The sequence below is a fragment of the Amblyomma mixtum genome, chromosome 9, assembly GCF_055824585.1.
Source record: "Amblyomma mixtum isolate Tamu chromosome 9, ASM5582458v1, whole genome shotgun sequence".
Taxonomy (NCBI): domain Eukaryota; kingdom Metazoa; phylum Arthropoda; class Arachnida; order Ixodida; family Ixodidae; genus Amblyomma; species Amblyomma mixtum.
Window position 1 is genome coordinate 12,482,651 of NC_143020.1, and position 26,905 is coordinate 12,509,555.

At 47.7% G+C, this 26,905-nt stretch overlaps 1 protein-coding gene and 1 pseudogene across 1 annotated transcript; both read right to left on the minus strand.

The window, feature by feature from the left end:
* Window positions 1–312: 312 nt before the first annotated feature.
* Window positions 313–4,446, minus strand: LOC149328337 (toll-like receptor 2 type-2). Its single transcript, XM_089560784.1, has one exon. It carries the CDS (start codon window positions 4,347–4,349, stop codon window positions 1,992–1,994), a length of 2,358 nt encoding a protein of 785 aa, XP_089416910.1. The 5' UTR covers window positions 4,350–4,446; the 3' UTR covers window positions 313–1,991.
* A 12,890-nt stretch (window positions 4,447–17,336) lies between these two features.
* Window positions 17,337–22,742, minus strand: LOC149328338 (uncharacterized; annotated as a pseudogene).
* Window positions 22,743–26,905: the final 4,163 nt, after the last annotated feature.

Sequence of the window (26,905 nt, forward strand, 5' to 3'; positions counted from 1 at the left end):
AAATTATAATCATTCTAATATTGACATAATTACATTTTCCAGCTCATTGCAGAAATGAACCACGATTGGATTGTAGTTTCAATATACAGGAACAAAATTCCCACACTGTTCTATGTGCCCAAGACGAGAACTTTTTTACGGCCGTTTCTCCAAACACTAACGACAGCCAGAATGCCTCAAAGGGTGTTTTGGTCACACGACTGGTTTCAAACCCGTGAGGCCCAATTATCTGCAGCCATTATTCGCTGTTAAGCCATTGGAGCTTAAAAATAGGATATCAGCTAAAAAATATTAATGAAGAAAAAGCCGTCGTGAATCCCACAGTCCAGGAACTACTTTATTACACATGCGAATAATGAACACGGGTATCGCCAGCACAACTCTACGGGGTATACAACAGATTTTAACACGAAATTGTCAACTGTCTGGCTTTAGAACAGATTTAAACGAGTAACATGGCACCCATTTGACAAAAGGACCCTCGCCATTTCACGAACACACATACAAAGAAGATCAATGATTGCATGCTGATGTAAAGGCAGAAACTGATGGTTATGTGCACAGTACACATGAAACATGTACATGCAGATCATAAAAGTACGAATGCATATTTAAAAATGTGTTTGGAAGGTAGTGAACCAAAGGATCACGTTATGAACATGATGACAGGCTAGGGCTGCAGCCGAGACCGCAAACATACACAGCTTCAATACATTGCGTACCACATGCAAATTATACTACACGCAGTGATTGTCGACAAAACGACAACAACGAACACAGGAAAGCTCTTACAACAGACGGAACGATACACCAGATCACAACGTACACTTCCAGAAACCGCACATGTGCTGAAGGAAAAATGTCCACCACTAGTATTGGAGGAGTGGGAGTATCGCATTTCGCCTCCAGTTCATCACGACAAACCTTCTCGTCCATCGGCTCAAAAAATAAACAAATAAAGAATACGCCGATGCACCTATTTTTAACTATACTGCCTCGGCATGTAAAGTAAATCGTAAGAATCAACTGAAACGAAGGCAGCATAAGCTTTCGCAAGCGGCTCATCTCACGCCCTCGGTAAGACCCCTGACGTTTCAAAAAGCTTTTCCAACACCCCTATTCCTGATAGAGTCCACTTCTACGAAAGGCACGAGCAAATGAACGAAAGACCTATGCCCCACTCTTTTTCGCGTTTGGTTGAGTGCAGGAAATCAGCATCTCTGTTTTTGCGAAATAAATTGTTTTCTTTTTTTGGGGGGGAGGTGGGGGAGGGGGTAGGCGGGTGCTTGATTCTCAAATAGAGAACCTCCACGAAATAGCTCAAAAGAGGATATATTGTTACCTTTTTGTTAGCCTGATACCACCTTTCTTCGCCGCCAACAAAACTTCCTGATAACTTAGTTGCTCTGACAACAGAGTCAGCGTAACACGCTCCCTTGCCTTACATTGCTGTAGGCGGCATGCATGTCGTTATCCTGACTTGCCGGTGTCAAAAGTGAAAGACATAAGCGTTATTTCGGTTGTCCATTGCTTTCTTCAGCAAGTGCGTTGCATGCCCTTCACATTCTGGCGCTTCTGAATCGCAGTATGCGTATATTATTTTCCTGAACTCTCAGTGCACACTCACACGGCTTAACCTGTAAATTAATCGCGACATACTGCAGAGGTGCAGCGCAACCTGCAAATAGTTCATAGCTGGCGATAAATTGAAAGGAATAGGGTAACCCGTAAGGAGCTTACGCTAACATATATGCTATAACTTTATTAAGCCCTTATTAAGTTATGCCAGGATTGGACTGTGGGTAAGGCCTCTACGAAGCGATCTAGCGTCATCGTTGTGTGGAGTCTGAGAAGAATGGGGACAGTGTCTAAAAATTATCGAGAATGTCGCTACGACAGCACCGATAGCGTAATAAAAGACTAGTACCACCAGCAACCTAAACCTCATGAGACCGAAATACATGGAAGCAGGCAAGTTTAGAACAGCATGACTACTGTTGAAGAGCAGCCTGGACCTGGAGCCAGAAGAGGTTGTTCAGGGCATCGCTCGAACCGTCGGGCGGTAGCTGAACGTAGGTGCGGGTCTTGATGAGGTACGCCAGCATGGAGCTCATCTCAGACTCCTGCAAGTCGGCCTTCTTTATGAACACCAAGCCATCGTTGTGGTCGTTCTCAAACAGCCGATGCTGCGCCAGGCTCAGCTCAAACATGCACCATCGACTGCGGCAGAACTCCGGGCTCAGCAAGAACAGCGACACGCGGCTCTGCGTTATGGCCCGGCAGATGTTCTCGGTGATCGGGAGGCCCGGGATGAAGTCCCGCTCGGCCACGCAGAGTCGAAACTTCAAGGAAGCTTCGAGCTTTGGAAGAAGCACGTCTCGAACCCACTTGGTGTCAGAGGCGTGAAACGAGATAAAGCCGTCCCACAGAAAGCGTCCTGCGAGAGTCTGTCTTCGATACGCTTTGATGGCTACTTTGAGGTACAGCAGGCTGTACATGCAGTACCAGCGGTTTCTGTAAACGGCGTAGCCGACCAAGGAGGCGACCATGACGGAGAAGATCGCAGGAACACCGTAAATTCTGTAGTGGTCGGGCGGGGCGCAGTCGTCCTCACTCCAGGGCACCTTGAGAACGGGCCTTCCCTCGTGCTCCTCAGGTTGTTTGCAGACAAAGCAGTCGCTACACAGAGAAGGGTGCTTGTGCAGCAAGGAAAAAAGGTTCTTCTGCTGGCAGCTTGAGCAGTCCCAGGGATTCCAGCTGAGGTTCACGTAACTGACATGGTTGATGTCACGCAACATGTCTTCGTTTATTTTTGATAGTGCGTTGCGCTCTAAGCGCAGGGTTTTCAGTTTGCCCATGCGAGTAAATAACGGTCCCTTCCATTTTGATATTCCATTATAGGCAAGATTTAGCTCCTCGATACGCGCATACTCCACTGCACCAAGTCCTAGTTCTTTAATCTCGTTGTGAGACAGTATGAGTCGAGTCAAGGAGTTCAAGGAGGAGAAGAATTGCGGGCCTTCGAAGTGCACGATCTGGTTTTTATTGAGATTCAGGAAAATAAGTTCCCTAAGTCCCTTCACATTTTCCCCGTCCAAATGCCTAATCTTATTCCCAGCCATAGAGAGGTTCTTCAGGTTTTTCAGGCATTCAAATGGAGACCCAAACGTTTGCTTTATGTTACAGTTCTCTAGCTCAAGTGTCTTGAGCAGCGGAAATCCACAAAATGCGCGGTTTGGTAACGAGCTGAGGTTTGTTCCACTCATGATTAGCTTCTGAATGCTGCTGTTCTGTTGACAATTCTCAGGACAATACTGGAACTCGATATCACGTGGCACATTGGTATCGGACATGTCGAGTGTGTCTAGTCGATCTAAGAAAAATATTGCCAATGGAATTTCGGGTAATTTTGTGCCGATAAGCGAGACGTACCTTAAATCTGGATTCACAGCGAAGAACACCATTGGTTGGATTTCCTCAATGGGTGTGTGGAAAAACTCCAAACGCTCCATTTGCAAGGATGGCGGCCTACCTTCAAGTTGAATTCTATCAAATTTGCACTTATAGAATACTAAACGCTTTATAGGAGTGATGGCGGCCAGACCAAGCAGCGCTACACGGATAACAAGAGGGTAATGCTTGAGGGGGGATCTGGTCGTGACGTTCACAGCCTCGACCGTCACGGTGCGAAGATTCCAGAACTCAATGAATGACTCTACGATCTCCGAATCAGAGGTAAACTCATACCTATAGCGGTAGACGAAGCCGTAGACGTCACAGTCACCGCTTCCGTCGGCTAGATTCCAGTTGCAGACGGCGACCGCGGCTTGCGGAGGCTTGCCGAACGTAGCTTTAAGTGTCCCTTGGCGAATGTATACGAGCAGGAAAGGTATGATCAAGCGGTTAATAGTGTAGTCATCGAACGCAAGGTATCGGTCGTACAGCTCATCAATTTCTACCGGAAAGTAATCCCATTTTCGAATCTTGACGGATCGGAGCGACATGCAGGCGGTACTATATAGAGAAGTTTCATTTTCCACGGGTTCCTCGGACACAAGCACCTGTTCAATTGTCAGCGTCCTCAGCTCGGCATAGAAGAAAACTTGCGGCATTCCCAGCCCGACAAGAATGGTACAGACGGCGTGGACGTATCTGTTTTCAACGGTCACGTTACAACGCTTAAAGCGTTCCAGCTGGTTTGCGTAAGGAGCGATGTGAGTGCATTTCAGTGACGTGCTGAAGCCACATGCTGTTGTCACAGCACACAGGAGTAAAGCGCCGGTTTTCACGCACATCTCCGCCTGAAAGAAAAGAATACGGCCGTTGAGCAAACCACTACCTGAGCTCATTTTCTCCCTAGGATCCCTTTACATGCTAATACAATGAGCTCTCGCGGAATGCTATCTGCAATACTATCTCGTTTGCCGCTTAGGGCCCGCAACAGGAAATTTGCACTTAAGCACAACATTAGACGTAAGCAATACCACTGGCGCTTCGAGAAATCCCACCACTGATTTTTAAAGACAGGCTTTTAGAATTATTATGATGACTTCTACGGAGTAGTAATACCAGTCTTGGCGGACGGCAGAAAGCAGATTAATCAGATTAATGCAGACAAAATTTTTTTGATATTTAACTTTCTAACTACATATGAGTGTTGGGCACCTGCTTTCAATTATTTATATTAAATGTGTCGGCCTTAAAAAGGGTCCAAGCAGGAGAGGGAAGACTTTTCAAAATATCCGCGGAGAACTCCCAATGAAGCTCAGCAGTGTGTGGTTGAAGTATAGTGACGCTTTGATAGGCCAACAGCCTGACGCAGGGCAGATTTCATTGCATTTCGGCAGACACGTCTTCGTTAAATCTTTTTGGTTTCGGATTTCAGAGCAAGAATTTACAAGTAATCCCGGCATTTATTTTTGGAATTTTCGTTATTTTTTGGGAGTGGAATTTTCCACGTAGTTGGTAGCGATTTCTTTTAAATGTGGGCCGTAGTACACACATCATTTTCTTGAAAATCACTGAGGCATAGTAGGTCAAGGTAGTCAAGCGCATTTTTATGCCTGCTACGCGAAAACTTTTCAAGAGACAGGTTTGGAAGGTGGAGAGTATTAGGGATTTTAATTCTTAAGGAAAAGTACGCCATATTCCGACAGGAGCGGCCGCTTTCCACTGAGACGGAAAAAGTTTCGATGGATCGGCTGGCAAAGTTTACAGCCCTTAGTGCCTTGAACACGAGTTTATAGTTGATCCACTAAACGCCTGTTGAAGGTTGTGTTGCAAAACAGTATCTGCAGATTTATGGACACCTTCAGCCGGTCGTTATGAGTGGCCAGATAAGTTTGTGTAATTTCGAAAACATGACTACCTGTGGAGCAACGGCTCGAAATTTTTTTTTGAATTTCAGTGATCTCGCACCAAAAGATTCCCGCCTTCGAAAAACACGTGTCCTTGGCGCACCGGATGTGATCTCTACCACCTCCACTCCTTCCTCCATTGCGAACCTGTCACGTGGCCTCTATTGACGGCAAAGTTTCAGTACGCTAGCTGCGGAGCGTTTTGTCGTGTCGGGTGGAAACCCCATCGGCGCATGCACCGTTTCCATGGCAACGGGTTGCCATGGGCACCAGGAGCCAATCTGGCAAAACACATTCTTACGCACGCATAACGCCTTAGAGTAAGTTGCCTTACGATTTAAATGTAAAAATTGATTATGGTTTAGCTTGGGTGAAACCTACTGCGCACAGGAAAGCTTGTCACAAAAGCTGTCCGTCAATTTTCGGTGAAACTGCCTCGATGCACTATCAAATTCACTGAGACAAATCACGTGGTTAGTCCGCTCTCTGAGTCGGTTACCATCGGCTGTTTCGTTGACTCAACTATGCGCCTCGCTGTGCTTGCGCCTTGCTCTGTCTGCGCTCGCTTGTCAGCGGGATCGTGAGCGTGCGCTTGTTTATCAGATGCACAATGCATGAAGAGGCGGATTGCAAGCGTACGTACTGTTTAGCGTGATTCCATGGTTATCGCTCGAGCGTCGACCGAGAACAGGAGCAGCGCCATGCCCCAGAATCCTCTGCCGTGGCGTGGGAGGTATCAGGTTAACTTCCCTCACTCTCTTGGCTGTAACCAACAGAGTAAGGGGACCAAGAGATAAGAGGTAACCGAACCACATTTGATTCTAAAGAATGGAAAGCTTCGAATAAAGGGGAATGGTGATGATTTCACTGCGGGTGTGATAGCCGTAGAATGGAACAGCGGACGAGAGAAGATTGCGAAATCGTGGTATCGTTGTTCCAAAACCGGACGCTGGCGCCTGGAACGCTATGCTCTTCAACGCTCGCGCGATAACCACCGAATCGCGCCAGACTGTGCTCAGTACGGCATCAGCAAAGGCTATGAGAAGCTATGGCGACGGATCCCGAAGTCATAGCCGAAAACGCGAGAAGGAAGCGAGGAAGGCAAAGCGTGCGACTGAGACGCCCGAAGAACGGGAAGAACGGCTCGCTAAACGACGACGACATGAACCGGAGCGCGACGACAACGGGCCACGAACGAAGCCGACGCCTCGATGCCTAGTCAACACAGACGAGATACACGGACTAACCACGTGATTCGTCTCAGTGAATTAGGTTTGGTTTGGTTTATGGGGTTTAACGTCCCAAAGCGACTAAGGCTATGAGAGTCGCCGTAGTGGAGGGCTCCGGAAATTTCGACCACCAGGGGTTTTTTTAACGAATTTGGGACTTCAACGAGGGAGTTTCAGCAGAAATTCACGGACAACACGTCCGGCAGAGTGCGGAAAGTTTTCGCGAACGCACTATGTTTAACCAAGCTAAACCATCAGCAAGTTGTTTTCTCCTGTGTGGGCTGCAGCAGGGATCAGCGGCGAAAATAGCAGCGCGAGTTGGGCAGTGAACGTCGCGTAGTACCTATCACGTGCCCTGACGTGGCTGGGGCACGGCCTTTGCTTTGCGCACGCCCGAGAGGCGCATTTTGTTTTTATGACGCGCATCTTTTGCTGTGGTATGGCCAAATTTTGTTAACGCACAGCGCTAAGGGTAACCACGTTTTCGAAATTTTAAAAAATGATGTGGCTATTACTTACCACCTTCTAGAAATTTGTAATTGCGACCACAACGCTAACAGTATTAGTTATACAGCTCACTATGAGAAATTAATCAATCAGCTTGCTAGTTAACATCAATAACCTATTTCCTAATGTCGATCAGTGCTGGTATTTCAATACCGGAGAAACAATCTTCTCACGTCCAAAAGCCTACTCTTAAAACTTAGTGGCGGCGGGATTCTATTTTAACTATGGTCCATGGGATTAATTTTTGTAGAAAAAATCTTCGTCTTTAATGAATTGCAACAGCTATTTAAACTAACTACTCAATACCATGCTCTTGGCGATATTTGGCATGTGGTAAGCATGGCTTTCATTATCATGGCTGGCTGCCGACAAACCATAGCTATGATTTCGAGTGGTGGCCAGTGCCAAAAGAATTTTCCGTGTGATAATTCTGATAAATCACTCCCCTGGTTCCCTCGCGCGCATGTGCTCAAACTGCAACATTTATGATCAACTGCAGCAACTTGACATTTGTACACGAGCTCTTAAAGCGCCATGAAAGCGGCAGCTGAAGCAGTCTTCAGTACGTGAAAAGTACTCACCTTGCTCTACGAACGTGCACGATGTTGCGTGTTGATGCGTATGCTGCAGCAGATTTGCTTTCGATGCGCGGCGCGACGAAGACATGGGGCAGACTGCAGACTTAGAAGAATAGCATCTGCGAACAGCATCGCTTATCACTTCCGGCGCCTACACAGGAAAAGGAAGCGGCGCCCGAAGTGGGCATTAGCCCACATAATATTAGGCAACAAGATTGCGAACAGACAGCGAGGGTGGACGTGGTTGCGACAACGAGGTCGTAACGCCGCCAGTGCTATCTTCAGATCAGGATGTGCAGACGGAACACGAATCTTTGTGCGCGGTGCCCAAAGCGAAAGCGGGAACTCTGTGGCTGCTTGAAAGGCCGTTGGAACGGATTTCGATAATGAAAAGCTCGTGCTTATCTTGTGAACACATAAATTTCTGCAGGAAAATATTTGCCCAATTTGATTTTGTGTGCGAGTACTATTCGCAAAGCACTGGGCTAGACGGTGTAATAAATAAAATCTTTATTCTAGAGTAAGCATCAATTAGAAAATCCCATTGTTCTAACGCGACAGCGGTAAAGGCCCCGTTGTTCTTAAAATCAGATTTCGCCACTGTCGGTGTCGCCACTGTGAGCGAAAAATCACGAGCATGGTTCTGGCAGGTGGTCCCCAGAGAGTAACCTAGGATGCAGGTGGCCCACCTAGGTCACGTGACCTTTCGGCGCAATAAGAACCTGCCCACTGGAAGGTGCAAAAACTGCCCACCATGAACTGGTGCCAGTTAGATTAATGATCGGCGCTCGGAAAGGGCTACATGGGCCGCACAAGGCCCACCGCTGGGAGCACCTGCCATTGCAGGGCAGTGCTGCATGATTTAAACGGTGCACCACTTCGACAGAAGTGGTGTGAGGACTCACAGAGATCCATGAATGCAAAGTAGAGAATGACCTTCTGTGTGTGTGGAAATTTATTTATTTTGTAACGACGAAGTTCCTGTTCAAGCGAAGACGACGATGAACTTCTGACCGTTGTGTTGAGCGGCATTGCCATCGCTTTGGGTGTGCTCGTGGTGCTCGACCTCTGTGTCTACGAGGCCTGTGTCTCTGTGTCTACCGCCGGCGCACAGTACTCTAACCATCCCAGTACCCATCTTACATTTGGTGGAGTCGCGGGGTAGAAATCTCCATCGTGGAGCTGCGTAACCGCACTCTTCCTACGCTTGAAATGCCAGAAGACGCCCAAACCCAATCTGTGCAAACGGGACCAGCTCTCATCTGCGCCGGCTCCCTTCGCCAGCGAGATCCGGCAATCTTCAGCGGAGCCGATGAGAATGACGTGGAAGACTGGCTCGCGTCATACGAACGGGTGAGCCTGTACAATAGATGGGACGACTATACGAAGCTCAACAACGTAGTTTTTTATCTAACGGGGGTCGCTAACCTCTGGTATCGGAACCATGAGGGAGACATCCGAACATGGGCGGCCTTCAAAACGAAGCTTGCCGGAGTCTTTGGTCGCCCCACTGTCCGGAAACTTCGGGCTGAACAGCGTTTGCGTGAACGCTCGCAGCACGTCGGCGAAAGCTTCACCAGCTATATAGAAGAAGTCATTGACTTATGCAAACGTGTCAATGCGAACATGTCCGAAGCTGACAAGATAAAACACATCTTGAAAGGTATCGACGATGATGCCTTTCAGATGCTATTGACCCGCGACTTGCGCACCGTTAAGGATGTGTTCACGCTCTGCCAGAGCTTCGAGGAGCTGCGCAAACAACGGTTACTGACTCGGCAACACCAAGCCCGGTTGAATCGCTTTCTGGGGTGGCGCCTGCAGCTGACAACACCTCTATGCTGCAGCAAATCAAAGATTTCGTCCGTGAAGAGGTAGCTCGGCAACTTTCTCTTCTGCCTAGCCCTCAACAGGCGCCGCCTTATTTGGCCCCGGCTCTTCGACAGGCCATACAACACCAGGTTACTGAGGCGCTTCCATCCTTCCATCCTCCGCCACCTGTCGCCGCACCCTTGATTTACGCCGATGCTGCTCCAAGGTCTGTCACCAGTCCCATGCCTTGCGCCGACGTCGCCCCAAGACCTGTAGCCGGTCCTCGGACTTACGCCGACCTTCTAGTACAGCCCCCGCCGTCGTCCTATCCTACAATGTACGTGCCTGTGCAAGCGTCTTCACCTTCTCTGCGACCAGCTCGAAGAGCAAGCAATCCGTGGCGCACGAGTGACAACCGTCGTGTATGCTACACTTGCGGAGTGCCTGGTCACGTCGCGCGCTACTGCCGTCGCCATCTCCAAGCGCCAGCACCACGCGCGCAATCTTCGGGGTACTGGCCTCCAACCCGTCAATATTCTGAGGCTGTCGACCAAACGCCAAGTCGTCCTTTCTCCCCTGATCATTCAGCCCTCTCCAGCCGCCGCTCCCCTTCGCCACGACGCCGCTCTATCTCCGCCATGCGACGTCGCCCTAATTCTCCTCAGCAGGAAAACTAGGCGCCGCAGTTCCGGAGGCAAGAACTGTGCCCCCGTCGAAATTTCGAAGACCTCATCGATCACCTGCGAATCTTATTGATGTTTTTGTTGAGGGCGTGTCTGCGATGGCTCTGATAGACACCGGTGCAGCGATTTCGGTAATGGACAAAAAGTTATGTACAGGGTCCGTCAAAAGTTCCCAGGCCACATGGTCCGCTTTTCATCAGTATATCCTGGCACTTAAGATTCCGATAGAGCTATCGAGGTTCTCAGATGGTAGAACGATCCTTCTTCTATTCTCTACATATATTTTGAGCTTCGAGGGTATCTCAACAGCCCGACTATGCTGCTCAAAAGCAAACCCTGTGGCCTTGGAACTTTTGACGGACCCTGTACTTCTTTAAAGAAAGTTAAGACGCCAGTTTCGGGACTCACGCTGCGCACGGCCAGCGCACAGCCGATTACGCCGTTAGCAGCATGCACCGCTCGAGTTCGAATCCAGGACACAGTATATTACATCGAATTCGTCGTGCTGCCTTCTTGCTAACATTCTTTAATTTTAGGGTGGGATTTCCTGTCGCGTCACGAAGCTGTCATCGACTGCGCTCGCGCAGAAGTTGGGTTCTCCGCTTTGCCTAATGTCTCGCCAGACGCTGCTCCTTCTGTTCCCTGCGCTAAAGCCGTCGTCACCGAAGACATCGTCCTTCCTCCCAGCTCCACTGCGCTTGTAAGCATCTCTTGTGACTCTGTTTGTGATGACGTTGTTCTCTTCATGCCGGCCTACACTTTCCTGCGCCGCAAGTCCCTCCCGCTGCACTACGCTGTGCTCACTATTTCTGCTGGCCTCTCCGTGCTATGGGTCTCTAACCCGTTTTTCTTCCCTACTGCTTTACGCCATGGCGAATGTCTCGGCAGTGTACAATCTATTGCGTCCATTCTCACCTGTGAGGACCCCGCCGATTCGCCTCAGCTAGCCATGACTGCGCTCAGCCCTCCATCTTCTGCGCCTGATTCCTCCGCTACAGACCTCTTCCTTCGCTCTATCGCCACCGATCTTCCTTCCCCGCAACGGACGCAGCTTCTTAACCTCCTTCACCAGTTCCGCTCCTCCTTCGACTGTCATCGGAGTTCCTTGGGCCAAACTTCAACGGTCACCCATCGTATCGACACCGGCAACCACGCACCAGTGCGGCAGCGCCCCTATCGTGTATCTGCCACCGAGCGCCATGCTATCGAAGACCAAGTTGATAAAATGCTCCAAGACGACGTGTTCCAGCCCTCCAGTAGCCCTTGGGCTTCACATGTTGTGCTGGTCCAGAAGAAAGACGGCTCCATCCGATTTTGTGTCGACTACCGCCGCCTTAATAAGATTACGCGGAAGGATGTCTACCCTCTTCCGCACATCGATGACGCTTTGGACTGTTTGCAAGGGGCCGAACTATTTTCTTCCCTCGATCTTCGTTCCGGATATTGGCAGGTCCCCATGGAAGCAGCCGATCGCCCCAAAACCGCTTTTGTAACCCCCGACGGCTTATACGAATTTACAGTTATGCCTTTTGGCCTTTGTAATGCGCCTGCAACATTTGAGAGTATGATGGACACCATTTTGCGGGGATTAAAATGGAAGGTATGCCTCTGCTACCTCGACGACAACGTCGTCTTTTCTGCGGATTTTGACACCCACCTCCATCGCCTGAGGCACGACTTGAACTGCCTTTCTGACGCCGGTTTGCAGCTAAACTTGAAGAAATGCCGTTTTGCCGCTCGTAAACTCACTATCTTAGGGCACGTTGTCTCCAAAGAAGGCGTTTCTCCAGACCCAGCCAAACTTCGTGTGGTCGCTGCTTTTCCCAAGCCTACATCTGTCAAAGAACTGCGCAGCTTCCTTGGCCTGTGTTCCTACTTTCGTAGGTTTGTTCGAAACTTTGCATCGATTGCTGCCCCTTTAACACAACTCGTATCCAGCAGCTCCGACTTTTCACAGTGGTCACCCGCATGCGACAACGCGTTTTATACCTTACGCCGCATCCTCACCGCACCACCTATCCTGCGCCATTTCGACCCGACGGCCCCTACCGAGGTCCACACTGACGCCAGTGGTGTTGGTCTCGGGGCTGTACTCGCGCAGCGCAAACCTGGCTTTGCAGAGTACGTTGTCGCCTATGCAAGCCGCACCCTGACGAAGGCACAGTCCAATTACTCAGTAACGGAAAAAGAGTGTTTGGCTATCGTTTGGGCTCTTACCAAATTCCGGCCTTATCTCTATGGTCGTCCATTTGACGTCGTGACGGACCACCATGGGCTTTGCTGGTTATCCTCCCTGAAAGACCCCTCCGGCCGCCTCGCAAGATGGGCTCTTCGTATGCAGGAATACGACGCCCGCGTAGTTTATCGCACCGGACGCAAGCACCAAGATGCCGACGCCCTTTCTCGCTGCCCCCTTCCGGTTGAGCTCGCCGACCTCTCAATACTCGAAAACTCCCCTCCGTTGCTTCACATCGACGACATGCCTTCAGCGCAGCGCATGGATCCTTGGATTGCGTCTCTGCTTGATTTCCTCTCTAACCCTACGGCGGCTTCTTCATCACGCGCTCTCCGTCGCCAAGCTTCTCACTTCGCCATTCGTGACAATCTCCTTTACCGCCGCAACTACAGCGCAGATGGTCGCAAGTGGTTATTAGTTGTTCCTCGCCACCTCCGCTCGCAAGTCTGTGATTATTCCCACGGTGACCCACAATGCGGACATCAGGAGTCTTCAAAACATACAATCGAATCCGGCTGCGTTACTACTGGCGCGGAATGTATAACTTCATCCTTAAGCACATGCGCTCATGCCTGCCCTGCCAACGTCGCAAGCCCCCTGCTCACCGTTCTGCAGGCGTGTTGCAGCCGCTACCTTGCCCACCTCGCCCATTCGACCGCGTAGGCATTGATTTGTATCGACCTCTTCCCTACACTGCAGCCGGTAACCGTTGGGCTATCGTCGCCGTTGACCACTTGACGAGGTATGCAGAAACCGCCGCCCTTCCATCCGCCTCAGCGTCTGACGTAGCCTCCTTCATTTTGCGACGGTTCATTCTTCGCCACGGCGCACCGCGCGAACTGCTGAGTGACAGAGGCCGCGTTTTCTTATCGGAAGTTGTCAAAGCCTTGCTCCGCCAGTGCAACATCATTCACCGAACAAGCTCTGCCTATCACCCGCAAACTAATGGCCTTACAGAAAGATTTAACCGTACCCTCGGCGATATGCTCTCTATATACGTCTCATAAGACCATTCCAATTGGGATCTCGTCCTTCCGTATGTGACGTACGCATACAACACCGCAACGCAGTCGACTACCGGCTTCTCACCGTTCTATCTTCTTATCAGCCGTCATCCTTCTGCTCCACTCGATACCATTCTCCCATACCAGCCTGACGCATCTGAGTGTACTCCTATTTCGCAAGCTGCACGACACGCAGAAGAGTGTCGCCAAATCGCCCGTTCTCTCACAACTGAGGCCCAATACCGTCGGAAATCCCGCCACGACAGCCATCGCACGTCCCCGTACTTTTCTTCTGGTAGCCTCGTGTGGCTCTGGATTCCATCCAGTACTCCGGGCCTCTCCTCGAAACTTCTTTCAAAGTTACACGGCCCCTACCGAGTTTTGGAACGCACCTCGCCTGTTAATTACGTGGTGGAACCGCTGATGCCGTCTCCTGATCTTCGCCGGCACGGCCGCGAGACTGTTCACGTCCAGCGCCTAAAGCCGTATTATGACCCGGCCATCCCACCTACGCCGTAAGTCGCCAGGATGGCTCCTCTTCTCCCCGGGGGGCAGTTGTAACGACGAAGAAGTTCCTGTTCAAGCGAAGACGACGACGAACTTCTGACCGTTGTGTTGAGCGGCATTGCCATCGCTTTGGGTGTGCTCGTGGTGCTCGACCTCTGTGTCTACGAGGCCTGTGTCTCTGTGTCTACCGCCGGCGCACAGTACTCTAACCATCCCAGTACCCATCTTATCTTACAATTTATGTATTTATTTATTTCAGAACCCTCAGGGCCCGAGAGCCTTACAGAGGGGAGTGGGGTAAAATAGACAAAATGAGAAAAGAACAGCAGTCACTAGTAACACAAAATGTGAACAAAAATATGGCTCGCGCAAATGAGCAGGTTACAGCAAATACAATCAAACAAATTAAGTAATTAACACGAAATTATGAGCAGAGAATAAAAGTAAAGCCTAGCACGCAAAAAAAAACGCGACAAGGAGCAAGTTGTTGAAAATGGCAGGAAAACACTGGTACACACAATATGTCATGCCCTTAAACAGCAGAATTTCTTTAGGAAAAAAAAGACCAGTTCTGTTTTAACTACCACATGAGCTGAAAAGAATAAACGGCAGTGCGCTAGAATTACATGTACTATGTTACCATCAGGTTAATTAAAGCTGATTTAAACACAGAATGGTAACTTATTTCGACGACCGATCGGGGAAGGTGATTCCATTGTGCCGATGTGCTGGGGATGAATGAGTGGTAAAAGTGGTTTGTTTGGCATGAAAGAATACCAACTTTATGACGATGATCGATCCGAGCTGAACCGTATCAAGGTGGCGTTATAAATTTTTTCTTAAGGATGAGGTTTTCATAGCAAATCTTATGGAATAGACAAAGGTGGGATATATTTCTACGTTGCGACAACAGTGGGAGTGATAAGCTTGATTACATGGCACTGACACTAGAGTTACGGTGATAATTCGAGAGAATGAAACGGCCCGCACGGTTCTGTATTGATTCCAGTGGTTTATTAGTGTCTTTTGATAGGGGTCCCAGGTAGATGCAGCATATTTGAGTTTACTACGAACCAATGACTTGTAGAGAAGCAGTTTTACGGAGCTTGAAGAAAGATTAAAGTTACGGCGTATGTAGCCCAGCATGCGGTTAGCTTTGTTGCTTACATGATCTATGTATAGTTTCCAAGAAAGATTATGGGAAATGAAGACACCTAAATATTTATAAAAAGGCACAGACTCAAAGCTGCAATTATTAAGCCGATATGAAGGCAATGTGGGGTTACGACGAGAAATCCGCATGTACTTGCACTTTTTTATGTTGAGTTGGATGTTTCATTTGTTAGTCCATTCAAGAGCATTATCAATATCCGATTGAAGAAGAGCTATATCAGAGTCACTGTTAATATCGCGGTATATGACGCAGTCGTCTGCAAAAAGATTTATTGCTGACCATAGATTGTCAGGTAAGTCATTGATATATATATAACAAAAAGCAGAGGCCCTAGAACACAGCCTTGTGGTACTCCAGATCCAACTGGAGAAGTGAACGCAGAAGCATTATTAACGGTGACAAACTGTGAGCGATTAGTAGCAAACGAATGCAGCCATCTAAGAACGTTAGGGTGAGGGTTAAGTTTACTAAGTTTAAAAAAAAAAGTAGTTGGTGAAAGACCTTGTCAAACGCCTTTGAAAAATCGAGGAACATGCAGTCGACAACGGAACCCTGTCGAGGAATGAGTTTAGATCATGCGTGAAGGTTAAAAGCTGTTTCGCAAGAAAATCACTTCCGAAATCCATGTTGACTGTCAGTAAAAAAGGCATTAGAATCAAGGAACAATGCAAGGTGAGAGTAAATAACATGCTCCATAATTTTACCCGGAATGCTGGTAAGTGAGATGGGTCGATAATTATGGGGGGAATGTTGATCACCAGATTTGTGCAAGGGAATCACCTTTTCGACCTTCCAGTCATCAGGTATGCATGCTGTTTCAAGAGATTGCTGAAATAGGTGAGGAAGTATTATTGCAATGTACACTTTGGTTTTAATCAAGAACTTAGAACTAATGTTATCAACACCGCATGATGAGGAAATCTTTTGTTTTTCTGTTATTTTTTCCACTCCAGCAGGATCATAGATAATAGAATCCATCGGTAAAAAGTCCGCACTATTATATGCAGGAGTTACAGAACACTGATTTTTGGAAAAAGCTGAAACGAATACACTGTTTAGAAAATTTGCAGATTCATTAGGTTGGATTAGCTCGTCACTGGAGTCTTTAAGGCTAATGGATGAATTGTCTTTTGTGTTAACTATGCTCCAAAACTGCATTGGGTTATTTATCAAAAGGGAAGGTAATGTGCCATTGAAAAATAAATCTTTGGCATTCTTGAGTGCACTTTTATATTCCAGGGCCGCGGCCTGATAAGCAGTCCAACGTTCTTGGGGACCGATTAGCTTTGCAGAGCGGAACATGCGTTTTTTCTTATTACAGAGCCGTTTTAACGATTTAGTGAACCATGGTGATTGACGGTTAGAGGTGATGACTAAGTGTGGAACATATTTTTCAGTGAGCGCAGCAACGTTTTCGTTAAACAGGCCCGAGTTAGCATTCACGCAGCGATCATGAAAGCTTAGTATGTAACGGTCTAGAAAAACAGACACTTCACGGTTAATAGCATCAAAATCAGCATTTTTGTAATCACGGATGCATTCACTGTGGTTACGTTGATGGGGAACTGCGCAGGTGAAAGAAAAATGAAGGAGTAGGTGATCACTTAATCCTGGCCAGTATGATATGGCTGGAAAAAATCAGGCGATGTGGTAAGTACCAAACCGAGGATATTAGACGCAGTAGGTGAAATTCGAGTTGCCTGCGTTACAAGCTGGAATAAGTTAAAATCACTGCACAAATTCAAGAACATGTCGCATTCACTTGAAAAAGGTTCATAATAAGAACTCACATTAGACCACACTATGTTGGGGAAATTAAAATCGCCCAGTAAAATAAAGGGACTGCTCGGATAACGGACTGAAATCATATGAATGACATGAAGATCGTTGACAAAGGTTGGGGAGGTAGACGGCGGACGATAGCAAACGTTTACTATCAATTTCCTAGAGCATGTGCGAATTTCGACCAGGACAAGTTCCAACGCGCTTACAAAATGGGTCGGAAAAGACATAACATTATCAGTAACAGCTGATATCCCGCCTTCGCCACATCTGGAAGCCCTGTCGCACCGATAAATGTTATATCTCTTTTTACAGGTAAGTTCACAGCTATTTATCTTCGCCGATAGCCAAATTTCAGTGAGACATACGATGTCAGCATCGCAAGCATCAATAAAAGAACAAAGATAATCGCGTTTAGGTATTATGCTACAAATATTTGTGAACAAAAAAGAAAGTGGGGTAATGGCCGGGGACTTAGTTCAACTGCCCTTCGCGCAGTGCAAATCGATAACAGGTTCGGTCGGTTGCGCGGAGCCGCTGGGGTTATCATTCGTAGGACCCTCGAAACGGTCGGTTGGCAACGGGAAGGCGCTTGGTATTTCATGAACGGAGTCATCAGAGTGATTGTAGCAGCAGAATTTATTTTTTATCTAAAGTTTTTTTAAGCCAAGCTTGAAAGTGAGCGGTGTTGGGACTGGGAATCCGAGCCAGGATACGGTCGTGGGGACGGTGAGTAAAATGTCTTTTATGTACAGTATGTACAAGGGCTTTTACATGATACAAGGGTCAAGAGCACCACGGGCTAGCACAAAGAAGGGCGGCCCCGGCGGCGAGCGTAGCTCCGGCGTAATGGCTCTTCTGCTGCCCGTCTGCTGCGCGGGTTCAGCGCGGCTCCGTTTTTATAGCCGCCCGCTAACGGTTGCGGCAGCCAGCAGTTCAAATCCTCCAATCAGGTCACAGCACTGGCCACCGTTCAAATTAGACCAATGATCGAGGGGCGACGGCCGATGACGCGTCGGAGGAGCCCGCACCGACGGAGAGGAGGGAAGGAGGAAGGGTCCGCGTCGGCGCCGGCGAGACGGCATGAGTCACGCGGCACGCCGCGACATGCCCGAGAGAGTCTGGACCTGCTTTGAGCGACGGCGGGCGCGCAGCGCTTGTTTCCAGAGAGGCCAGCCAGCGAAATGTGGGCTCCGGCACTACAGCGGCTGGGATTTGCCAAATTCAGCCAGTTTTTTTCTAGCATAACGAGTGGCGAAAGAATAATCCTCGCTGAGCGTAATTTTTTCATCCTTGAGCTTGGAACTATTAAGCAGTATTTTCTGCTTTTCCTTGAAAGGTGAAAATTTGGTAATAATTGATCGAGATTTCTCCGATCCGAACCCACCGAGCCTGTGCGCTCTATCGATCAAAATTTCAGAGGACGGAATTGCCAAGCAGGATGAAAGAACCTTGACTAGCTTTTCTTCTGACTGAGCCCAGGACTGATTGCGTGTCAGGTATGCCATAGAACAGAAGGTTGTCGCGTCGCTGCCTGTCTTCAAGCTCAGACAGGCGTGCGCGCAGTTGAGCGCATTCACTAGAAAGTTGGTCAACTAACTGCTGAAAAGGATAGAGAGAGGGTGTGGTAGGTGGCCCTTGGCGATCACAAAATGAACAAGGAAGGGGAAAACCTCAGGTCGCTTGAGCCAACGTTTCGACAAGAGGACTTGTCTACGTCTGGGCCCAGACGAAGACATGTCCTCTTGTCGAAACGTTGGCTCAAGCAACCTGAGGTTTTCCCTTCCCTTGTTCATTTTGTGACTGCTGAAAAGGATGTACTTTTTTCTCGACTACGTCATTGGTAACAGTTTTGCGCTCGACGTCCGTTAATCTTTTGTTCATTTCGATCAAATTTTCTTCTAATTTCAGCTGGGACTTCTTAAATCATCAACGGTCTTTATAAAAGCCTGTTGGTCCAGTTGCATTTTCGCAGTTCGCGTGTTCAATGTCTCCAGTATTGCAAACATATCTTCCAACTGCTTAGACTGGACATCAGGAAGAGAGTCCTGTACCTGATGCCTCGTGTTAGGCCCAGGGTTGAGCTCGACGTCCCTGGACAATGCTAGCAGCTGGTTTGCAATATCAAAGCATTCACTGAACACATAAAGCAAAACTCCCGGGCGTGGGAACAACAACAGGCACACGCCATTTGATTTCTTAGCGTACAGGGAAGTAACAGAACTAACCCGGACGAAGAAGCAGATCGGATTAGGTGGCCGCATCCTGGTGCTGTTCTCACGCGCACTAAGGGCGCCGGGGGCCCGCCAGCTATTCATATAGGCACATGGAGGAAGGAAAAAAAGAGGAGAGGCCCTTTCCACACGACGCCGTGGGAGAAAAGTGTGGAGGAAATCACGTGGTTTTTTAACGATCGGGAGGCCATTTTGTCCGGTCAGCTTAGCAACGGCGTCGTAGTTGCTGCTTGCAAACCGGGCGGTAGCAAACGGCCGCGGCGTACCATTTGCGGTGAGGCGTATGCGTTCTTTTCTCAACTGCTCGAGTTTGTTTTTGATCGTGTTCACAGGCTGACGTTGGCGCCGTTCATTCATATCTCAGGTGGAATTCGCTGCAAAACTCTCGTTGCTTGCATTCATTTCAACGTGCTCGGCGACCACGATCGCACGGGCATTTCGTCTACTGCGTCATTGCTCGGAGCAGTCGGGAGACCACCGCTGCTCACTGAGGAGCACTCGCGCTGTTCGTTCACCAGTGATTCAATACGCCGTGCGCTAGAGAGGTCGTCGGCGTATTGTGCGGACGTTTCGCGTCCTGTGCGTGCAGTGTGCGTGTGCCATTCGCGCTTCCGTTTCCATCGGCAGTGAAACCTCGTTGCTATTAGGCGTGTTCTTCCAACGCACCAGTGATCGTCACTGGTGTTAGTGTAAATGCCATTTTCATTTTTAGGGATTGCGATTGTGTGAGCGGCGGGGGCCATGACATGGGCGGAGGGCGATATTTTAAAGGAAGCAGCTGCGCTCGCTTTGCTCTTAGTATACTGCAGAAACTTTGTTACACGCCCGTTTCAAGCGTGTAACGTTTGAAGCGTCTAGCGAGCTCTAGCTTCTGGGACGTGCCGGGCTCAAGTATATTCGTTCATATCGTGGCCAAGTCTGTGTTTCTGGTCGCGCGCTATGCTTAGACCAGTTTCCTGTTGCAGGTTTGCAATTGCTTTTTCATGTGATGTCATGGTCAAGAAGTGCGGAAAAGGCGAAGCTCTAACTGAATTAGGAGGCCTTTTCTCACGTGTTTATTGTGCTCATGTCCTGCGATACAGTTATTTGGGGTAAAAAGTACTTAGTGAAATGAGCATGTGCGCTGAATTTCATTGATGCTTGTGGTTATGTTGAAGAAAAATAATTGGATGCATTCATTACGTACAATAGATCGACTTTCATTTTATATATTGTCGATCACAAGTAAAGTGTGCAGGGACATTACACGCTAGTATTACACCAAGTAGCAAAGAGTGGTGCGTACAGCTGCAGCTCTGCACATTGAACATGAAACACAGCATTGAAATGATGCACAACACCCTGAAACTTATACTGCAGCCACTGGATACTCCTAAACTTCTAGAAGTCTTAAAAGGTACGGTAATATATATTATGCGCAATACTAGATCTGTGGATATGTGAAACATGCTATGTTGCCATGCTACAAAGGGTGGAGTTATGGAAGGGGGCAGTCACATTTTAAACATGTATTTCTTGGACTTTTTTTATTGAAAGAAAGATGTTCACAATGGTTATCCTGTGTAAAATTTCAGATAAAGCCTCCCCTACCGTCTACTATATGCACTTTGGCCCTCTCCGTTTCTGTCACCTGTGTGAGTGGCTCTTGGAGTTGTGAATCAAACGTTATTGCTGGCACGGCCACCATTACAACACGTTATGATATTACATTTTGCGTTCAGGGTGAAGAACTCAAACTTTTTAGTATACTTGCCCATCCTCACTGCTGTATACGAGAAAGCATTCCTTGCATCACCAGCCGCACGAAAACATGCTATGAAGATAAGTAGGGTATTTAAGACCAACAACAAAGTACTGCAGAATTTTTCTTACTCTCACTTCTGCAGCAGAAGGCACTGTTGACACAGCCAGCTTCCCAAACATATGCAATGGAAGCAGATTGCAACATTCAGCAACAAGAGCTGCATTAAAAGGCAGGTTGAACACTAAGGTAGGGTGTGACCATGCATGGCAGCGTTGTTCACGACTCAGCCGAAAGCAGACAAGTGCACACTCATTCAGCATAACACTGAGAGGTTTGTGCTATCCACCAGAGAGCACAATTAAAGTGTGGCCAGTATATGGAACACTTTTATGCGAGCATAGCATGCAAAGAACCCAATCAATAACCTTGCTCAGATATCTCATGCATGAACCTCTAAACTCATTCTAACAAAGAAGGATTTTTTTTACAACCTCATGAGCACATTTGACAGCTTTCCACTCAAAAATCATTATGCCCTCAAATAGAAAGTGTTGCAGAGTACCATTCAAATATAAGCCTCGTGCCAGCAAGCTGGACATGAAAGGCCTCCAGGGTAGCAATATACTAAAACATTTCACAAAGCTTAAGTTTAAAAGCAGTACTTTACACTGCATTAAGGTGGGACAGTTTGTTTGGAAGCTTCATGAAATACACTGTGAGACCCAAGACACACAGCATTAAAAAAAAGAAAGAAAGAAAATAAAATAAAAGTGCTTTCAGGCAATCGGTATGTGAAATCTCTTAATTTTAGAACGTTCCCCAAAGCTCTTATAAAATTTGATAAAATATTTTTGCAGAAATGGCTAAAAAAAACTCAGCTACCGGTGGCTATTGCATGCAATGCTCAGTAAAGAATGCAAGGGCTCGTTCGGTCGAATGTGAAATTTACCATTGATTTTATATGCGACTATTGTTGCGTATACCTTTATGCACTCGCTGTAGTTTCTACCGGCATCTTGGTTATACCTCCGATTAATTCGATCCCGACTTAACGTATTCATTGATCACACGCACCCTTAGGTTAGTCTAAACTCAAGGTAGACACGTGCGCCAAAGGAGATGAGTACATTTTTATTATTTTCACAATACAGCTACTACCAGTGGCGTATGCAGAAATATTTTTCTGGGAGTGTTATACGCCGCCGGTAAAAAGAAAAAGACCCTGCGCTTAAACAATACCTTAGAGATTTTTCTTCTTTAATGAAGGCGAAGGGTTAGTTTTGTTCACTGTAATATCTACATAAATATACGAATGCACACAAGATCCGGAGAACTCCATTCATAAAAAACATTGATTTTCACACAAAAACAAATCGTACGGAAAAACGTGGCTATTTACAATATATTCGCATCATATACAACAACACAAAAGCTTCTGCTCTATAACAAAGTCATCAACTGCAAACAAACGGCATTTGTCAACACTTCTACCCCATACATGCAAACCTGCGGGGGCCTGTGCCCATGCGGTAGCATGCTCCTTCGTTGGCTTTGAAACGCGCGCGCAATCGGCGCGGCGGCATGACGTCAGCCCGGACAAGATGGCGCCGAGCTTGTTTCCGGCTTCACAAAATGTCACGTGACGGCCTCTCCTCTAAATTTTCCTTCCTCCAAGTATAGGCAGCAAATGATGTCGCTGTTGATCCGGATCTTTCATGCGATGGAGGGACGCCGATGAAAATGTGCCTGTCTTGAGGGCATGCGGCATCGCACGTGTCGTTGAAGTGGCAGGGCAGCTTGCTGATGTCAGGGGTAGATGACGATAGTGGCGCGATGCTGAACAGAGTCCATGCCGTAACCTGGACGAAGAAGCAGAGCGGATTAGGTGGCCGCATCCTGCTGCTGTTCTCAAGCCCACTCAACCCATTAACCCAATACGCCATCGCATCAAAGGGGTAATGACATGGCCTACTAACAAATCATGCTTTTACGTTGCAGCTACTAGCAACGACGTTAATATGCGTACCTAAAAAGAAGTAAGGCTCTAATTGGGCATTTCAGCTAAAAAGTGTAATCAGAAGTCATCGGCTCTCAGCCCCTTCCCCTGGCAGCAACGGCCTTATTGAAGCAGTCTGAGTGACGCCACAAGCTAACAGCGGCGTTGTCCGCTGCAAAGCTGCCGCGCCCACGATCGGTGCGGAGCAGAGCGTGGCCGTGGCACATTGTGATGAAGTCGCCGAGACCTGGCAGAAGCTGGACAGAGCAGGGAAGGACACAGATATGTGTCGCCTTTGTCCCCCTCCGTCTTCCCCGCTTCACCCCACGGCAACCTAAGCCAGAACAACTAACTTACTCCCAGTGCTCAATACGTGCCGTTCAGTCAAGAGCAAGCACGTGACTATCAGTCTGTGTCGTCACGAACCGCGAGGGTGTCAGACTTGCTTTACTCCCACAATATTCAGGAGAACCTTCAAAAATTCAGTTACAAATTCAATTACAATTGCAATTCAATTACAATGACAAAATCATTCCCAGCAACGGGCTCCCACTGTTTGTGGACAGCTGTGGGATAAACAACACCTTTTTGTTCACTTTACTAACTGTCAAATGTTAACTGGCGCTACACTAAATGCGGCAGACACGTCAAGCATTTTGCATTTCGCATCGTAGGAAAACTCGGCTACCGAACACCCACTAGCGTAATTTGTGCCTACGCGCTCAACGTAAGAGTGGCGCAAGTAGCACGCGAAGAGTGAATATGTGTTGCGAATGATTTGTCTTGATTTCAAAATATCTCTGCCGTTGGGTTGTAATACAGTGCGTTGTGAAATCTGGCTTCGCTGATTCCCGTAGCGGCACAAATTATTTGGCTCTCCAAAACATAACACCTCTTATATATGCTCTAAGTGATGTGCCTTTACAGAATTCATCCATTGAGCCAATTGACATTTTCTTCAAAATATGTATCATTGCATCAATAAAAATAAAAAAATAGGAGAATGTTTATGTTGTCACATTAGAAAAAAATTCATGCTATATTTTGGAACAATTTGCAGGAGGTGATAAACTTCAACCATTCTCGTCTCGTTCCATCTAAACTATTCCATCCTTATGATCCGAAGAAATAATTGTAGACAATTACGTTACTTCCTAATGCGAAATTTGAGCGCAGCTCATCAGCTGTTTCAGCTTTTCGATAGATTGAGGCAAAGAATTCGAGCACGACGCGTATGTACAATTACAGAGAGCTTGTTATTTTTCATACAAATTCCTTCTTAATAAACACTCCACTAACAGTTCTTGATTGCCATCAAGGAAGCTTTGTGTACGGAGATATAGATGGATATATGCTCGATTTGCTGCACCTATGCCTGGTTCTCAAAGACGAGGTCTGTTCAAGCATTTCGCCAGGTTGTCACAGCTATGGGAGCCGTTACGAGCTAGAGGAACGGGATGTTCTCCCGCATAAGTGTTAAGAAATTCCCACTTGTCTTTATATCAACATTAAAGTCCCCATCCACCCTGCCACCATGGCAGGTGGCAACATTTCTGGCACAACGTTGTCAATGCCAAAGCATGCAGCGCACATCTGTCACTACCGCCACGTAGCTTAAAGCACGATTGAGCTGTCCACTGTTCAAAGAGAAAAGCTATGCGCCTCCCCTCTGGTTCAGGTGTCCACCGAGGTTTGTGAGACAGATACTGAGCATTTCGTTTCCTCAAAACCCAATTTAAAAAGTTTACCCTCTGCTTTTCAAGTCTCCGCTCTATTGTTTTCGCAGCTGTGCGAGACAGATACCGCATATTTCCTTTCCTCAACAAATACCGAAGACACTTTGGAAACTTTAAAGTGTGCTTGGCGAAAGCCTTGTGGTCAACCCACTGCCGCTTCCCCGAACCGCTTTGCGCGGAATCACTGGGCCGCTTCGGACTCATGCCTCTCACTCACTCGACTGCAACAAGAAGTCTGGCAAAGGAGCGGCGGTGTAGTGCCACCGCCCACACGCGCACGCTCGTTCTACCGCTACTCTGGGACGTGACAGTTACTATGCACAGCTGCGCCACCCACTGGCGCAGCGGTTGCTAAGGAGGGGATGAGGATGAGCTCCCGCTAAATTGCTTTCTAGATTCAAGTACCCACCACCACACAAAGCCCTCACGAGGAAGGAAGCAGTCGGCTGGCGTAGGCTACAAACAAACTCCTTCCCCAACTTGTGCATCTATAACAAGATGTCACCAACACAATATAGAGCAAACTGCCCCTGGTGCGGCGACACACCCACACTATACCACATCACATGGGAGTGCGAACGAAATAAAGCATCCCACCAACACGAATTCCCGAGTGCGGAGCAATGGGAGAGCCGGCTCACCAGCAGCGAGCTCGCGGCCCAAAGGGCCTTAGTGCGGCACGCTACTGATGCAGCGCGACTCAGTGGAGCCCTGGACTAGGGGCCCAACCTTGCTGAAGAGAAGCCTCAAGTCGCCGGCGCCACGAAAGACGACGGAGGCTTCGAATCCGCGAATCTCTTGAAAGATCTCAATAAAAGTTTTCTACTACTACTACTACTACTTTCGCAGCTTAAAGGTGTCAACTTCTCGCTGCAACGGACAATGGCGACGCCGTTGTCCGCCGGCGACCCAGAAATGGACCCCAAAGAGCTTGCGCTCTAAAACTGACCTTAAGAGAAAAAGCGTGTAAACATTCCTGAGCTAGCATTGCTTCATTGCAGCTATTGTACAAATACAAACGCATTTATCCTGGCAGAGACTGCATAGCAGAATGGCTGCGTTAGTAAGAATTCAAGCCATGCGCGTTGAAAGGTCGGCATAAATGATGAACTTGGTGATAGATGGCGCCTGAGGAAATCTCGGTATAACCGGCAGGAAGCCGAAGCACGGCAACTTCCTGCAGTAAAATCGGGAAAGCATGATAGTTTCATGAAATCCGTAAGTATCAAAGTGTTCTGTGTGGTCGAGTGAATAAACTTTTACCAGTATACAGTATAAAGCGCCCAGATTGCTCGTATATCTTCTGAATATACTATACAGTGCTTACTTCAGCCAATTTATTATCATAGAGCAGTCATTTTTTATATAGCGACTGAAAAAATTGCGCAGAAAAAACGAGGACAAAGCAAAGACAAGACAAGGACGAGCGCTAGCTCACAACTGAAGGTTTATTCCGAAACACATGCAGATATAAACCGGAAAAAACAAAACGAACCATACCAATCTGACATCAAGAACATCACATGTCACCCCCTGTGTACCCCAGCGATTTTGCCAAAAAGCGGAACTCCCTATCAGAGAAGCGGACGGAAGTCTGGCTGACGCATGTATCTCCGCTGATACGCATAGAAACGCTTCCATGAGATCTCGCACAAGTTGGCCTGAACAGAATTGTTGCTTTGTCAAAGAGCGTTTTACACTGCAGCTTCTTATCACCTGCATCATAAGTGCGGCACAAGTGCGGCACCAGTGCGGCGACAAGTGGGGACAACCTCCCCAAACATTGCCGCACTTGTGATGCAGGAGATAAGCTGTTCTGTTCAGGCATAGGGACCAACTTGTGCGGGAACTCATGGAACTCAGGGGGTGAAATGTGATGTTCTTGATGTCAGATTGGTATGGTTCGTTTTGTTTTTTCCTGTTTATCTGTGCATGTGTTTCGGAATAAATATTCAGTTGTGAGTTAGCGCTCGTCCTTGTCGTGTCTTTGCTTTGTCCTCGTTTTTTCTACGCAATTTTTTCAGTATGCATATCAACCAACTAGCCCAACTTTCTGTTCTCATAAGTTTATATAGCGATATTATTTCCACAACGTGACGCGTTTATTTTAGGCGCTCCGCATGTTGCTACTGAATATAGAACACACTGAGAAGTTTGGAGATATCTCATCGCGCTTGCTTGCGTTATTTGCTTTGAATAAAAAATTAGAACGCCAACACTGGACACCTTATAAGAAATTACAGCTATAAATTCTCTAAGAATGCTTCTTTTCTTTACGGCTTAGTTTCTAAGTATCATCACTTGAGTGAGTAAGCATCGTAACCAG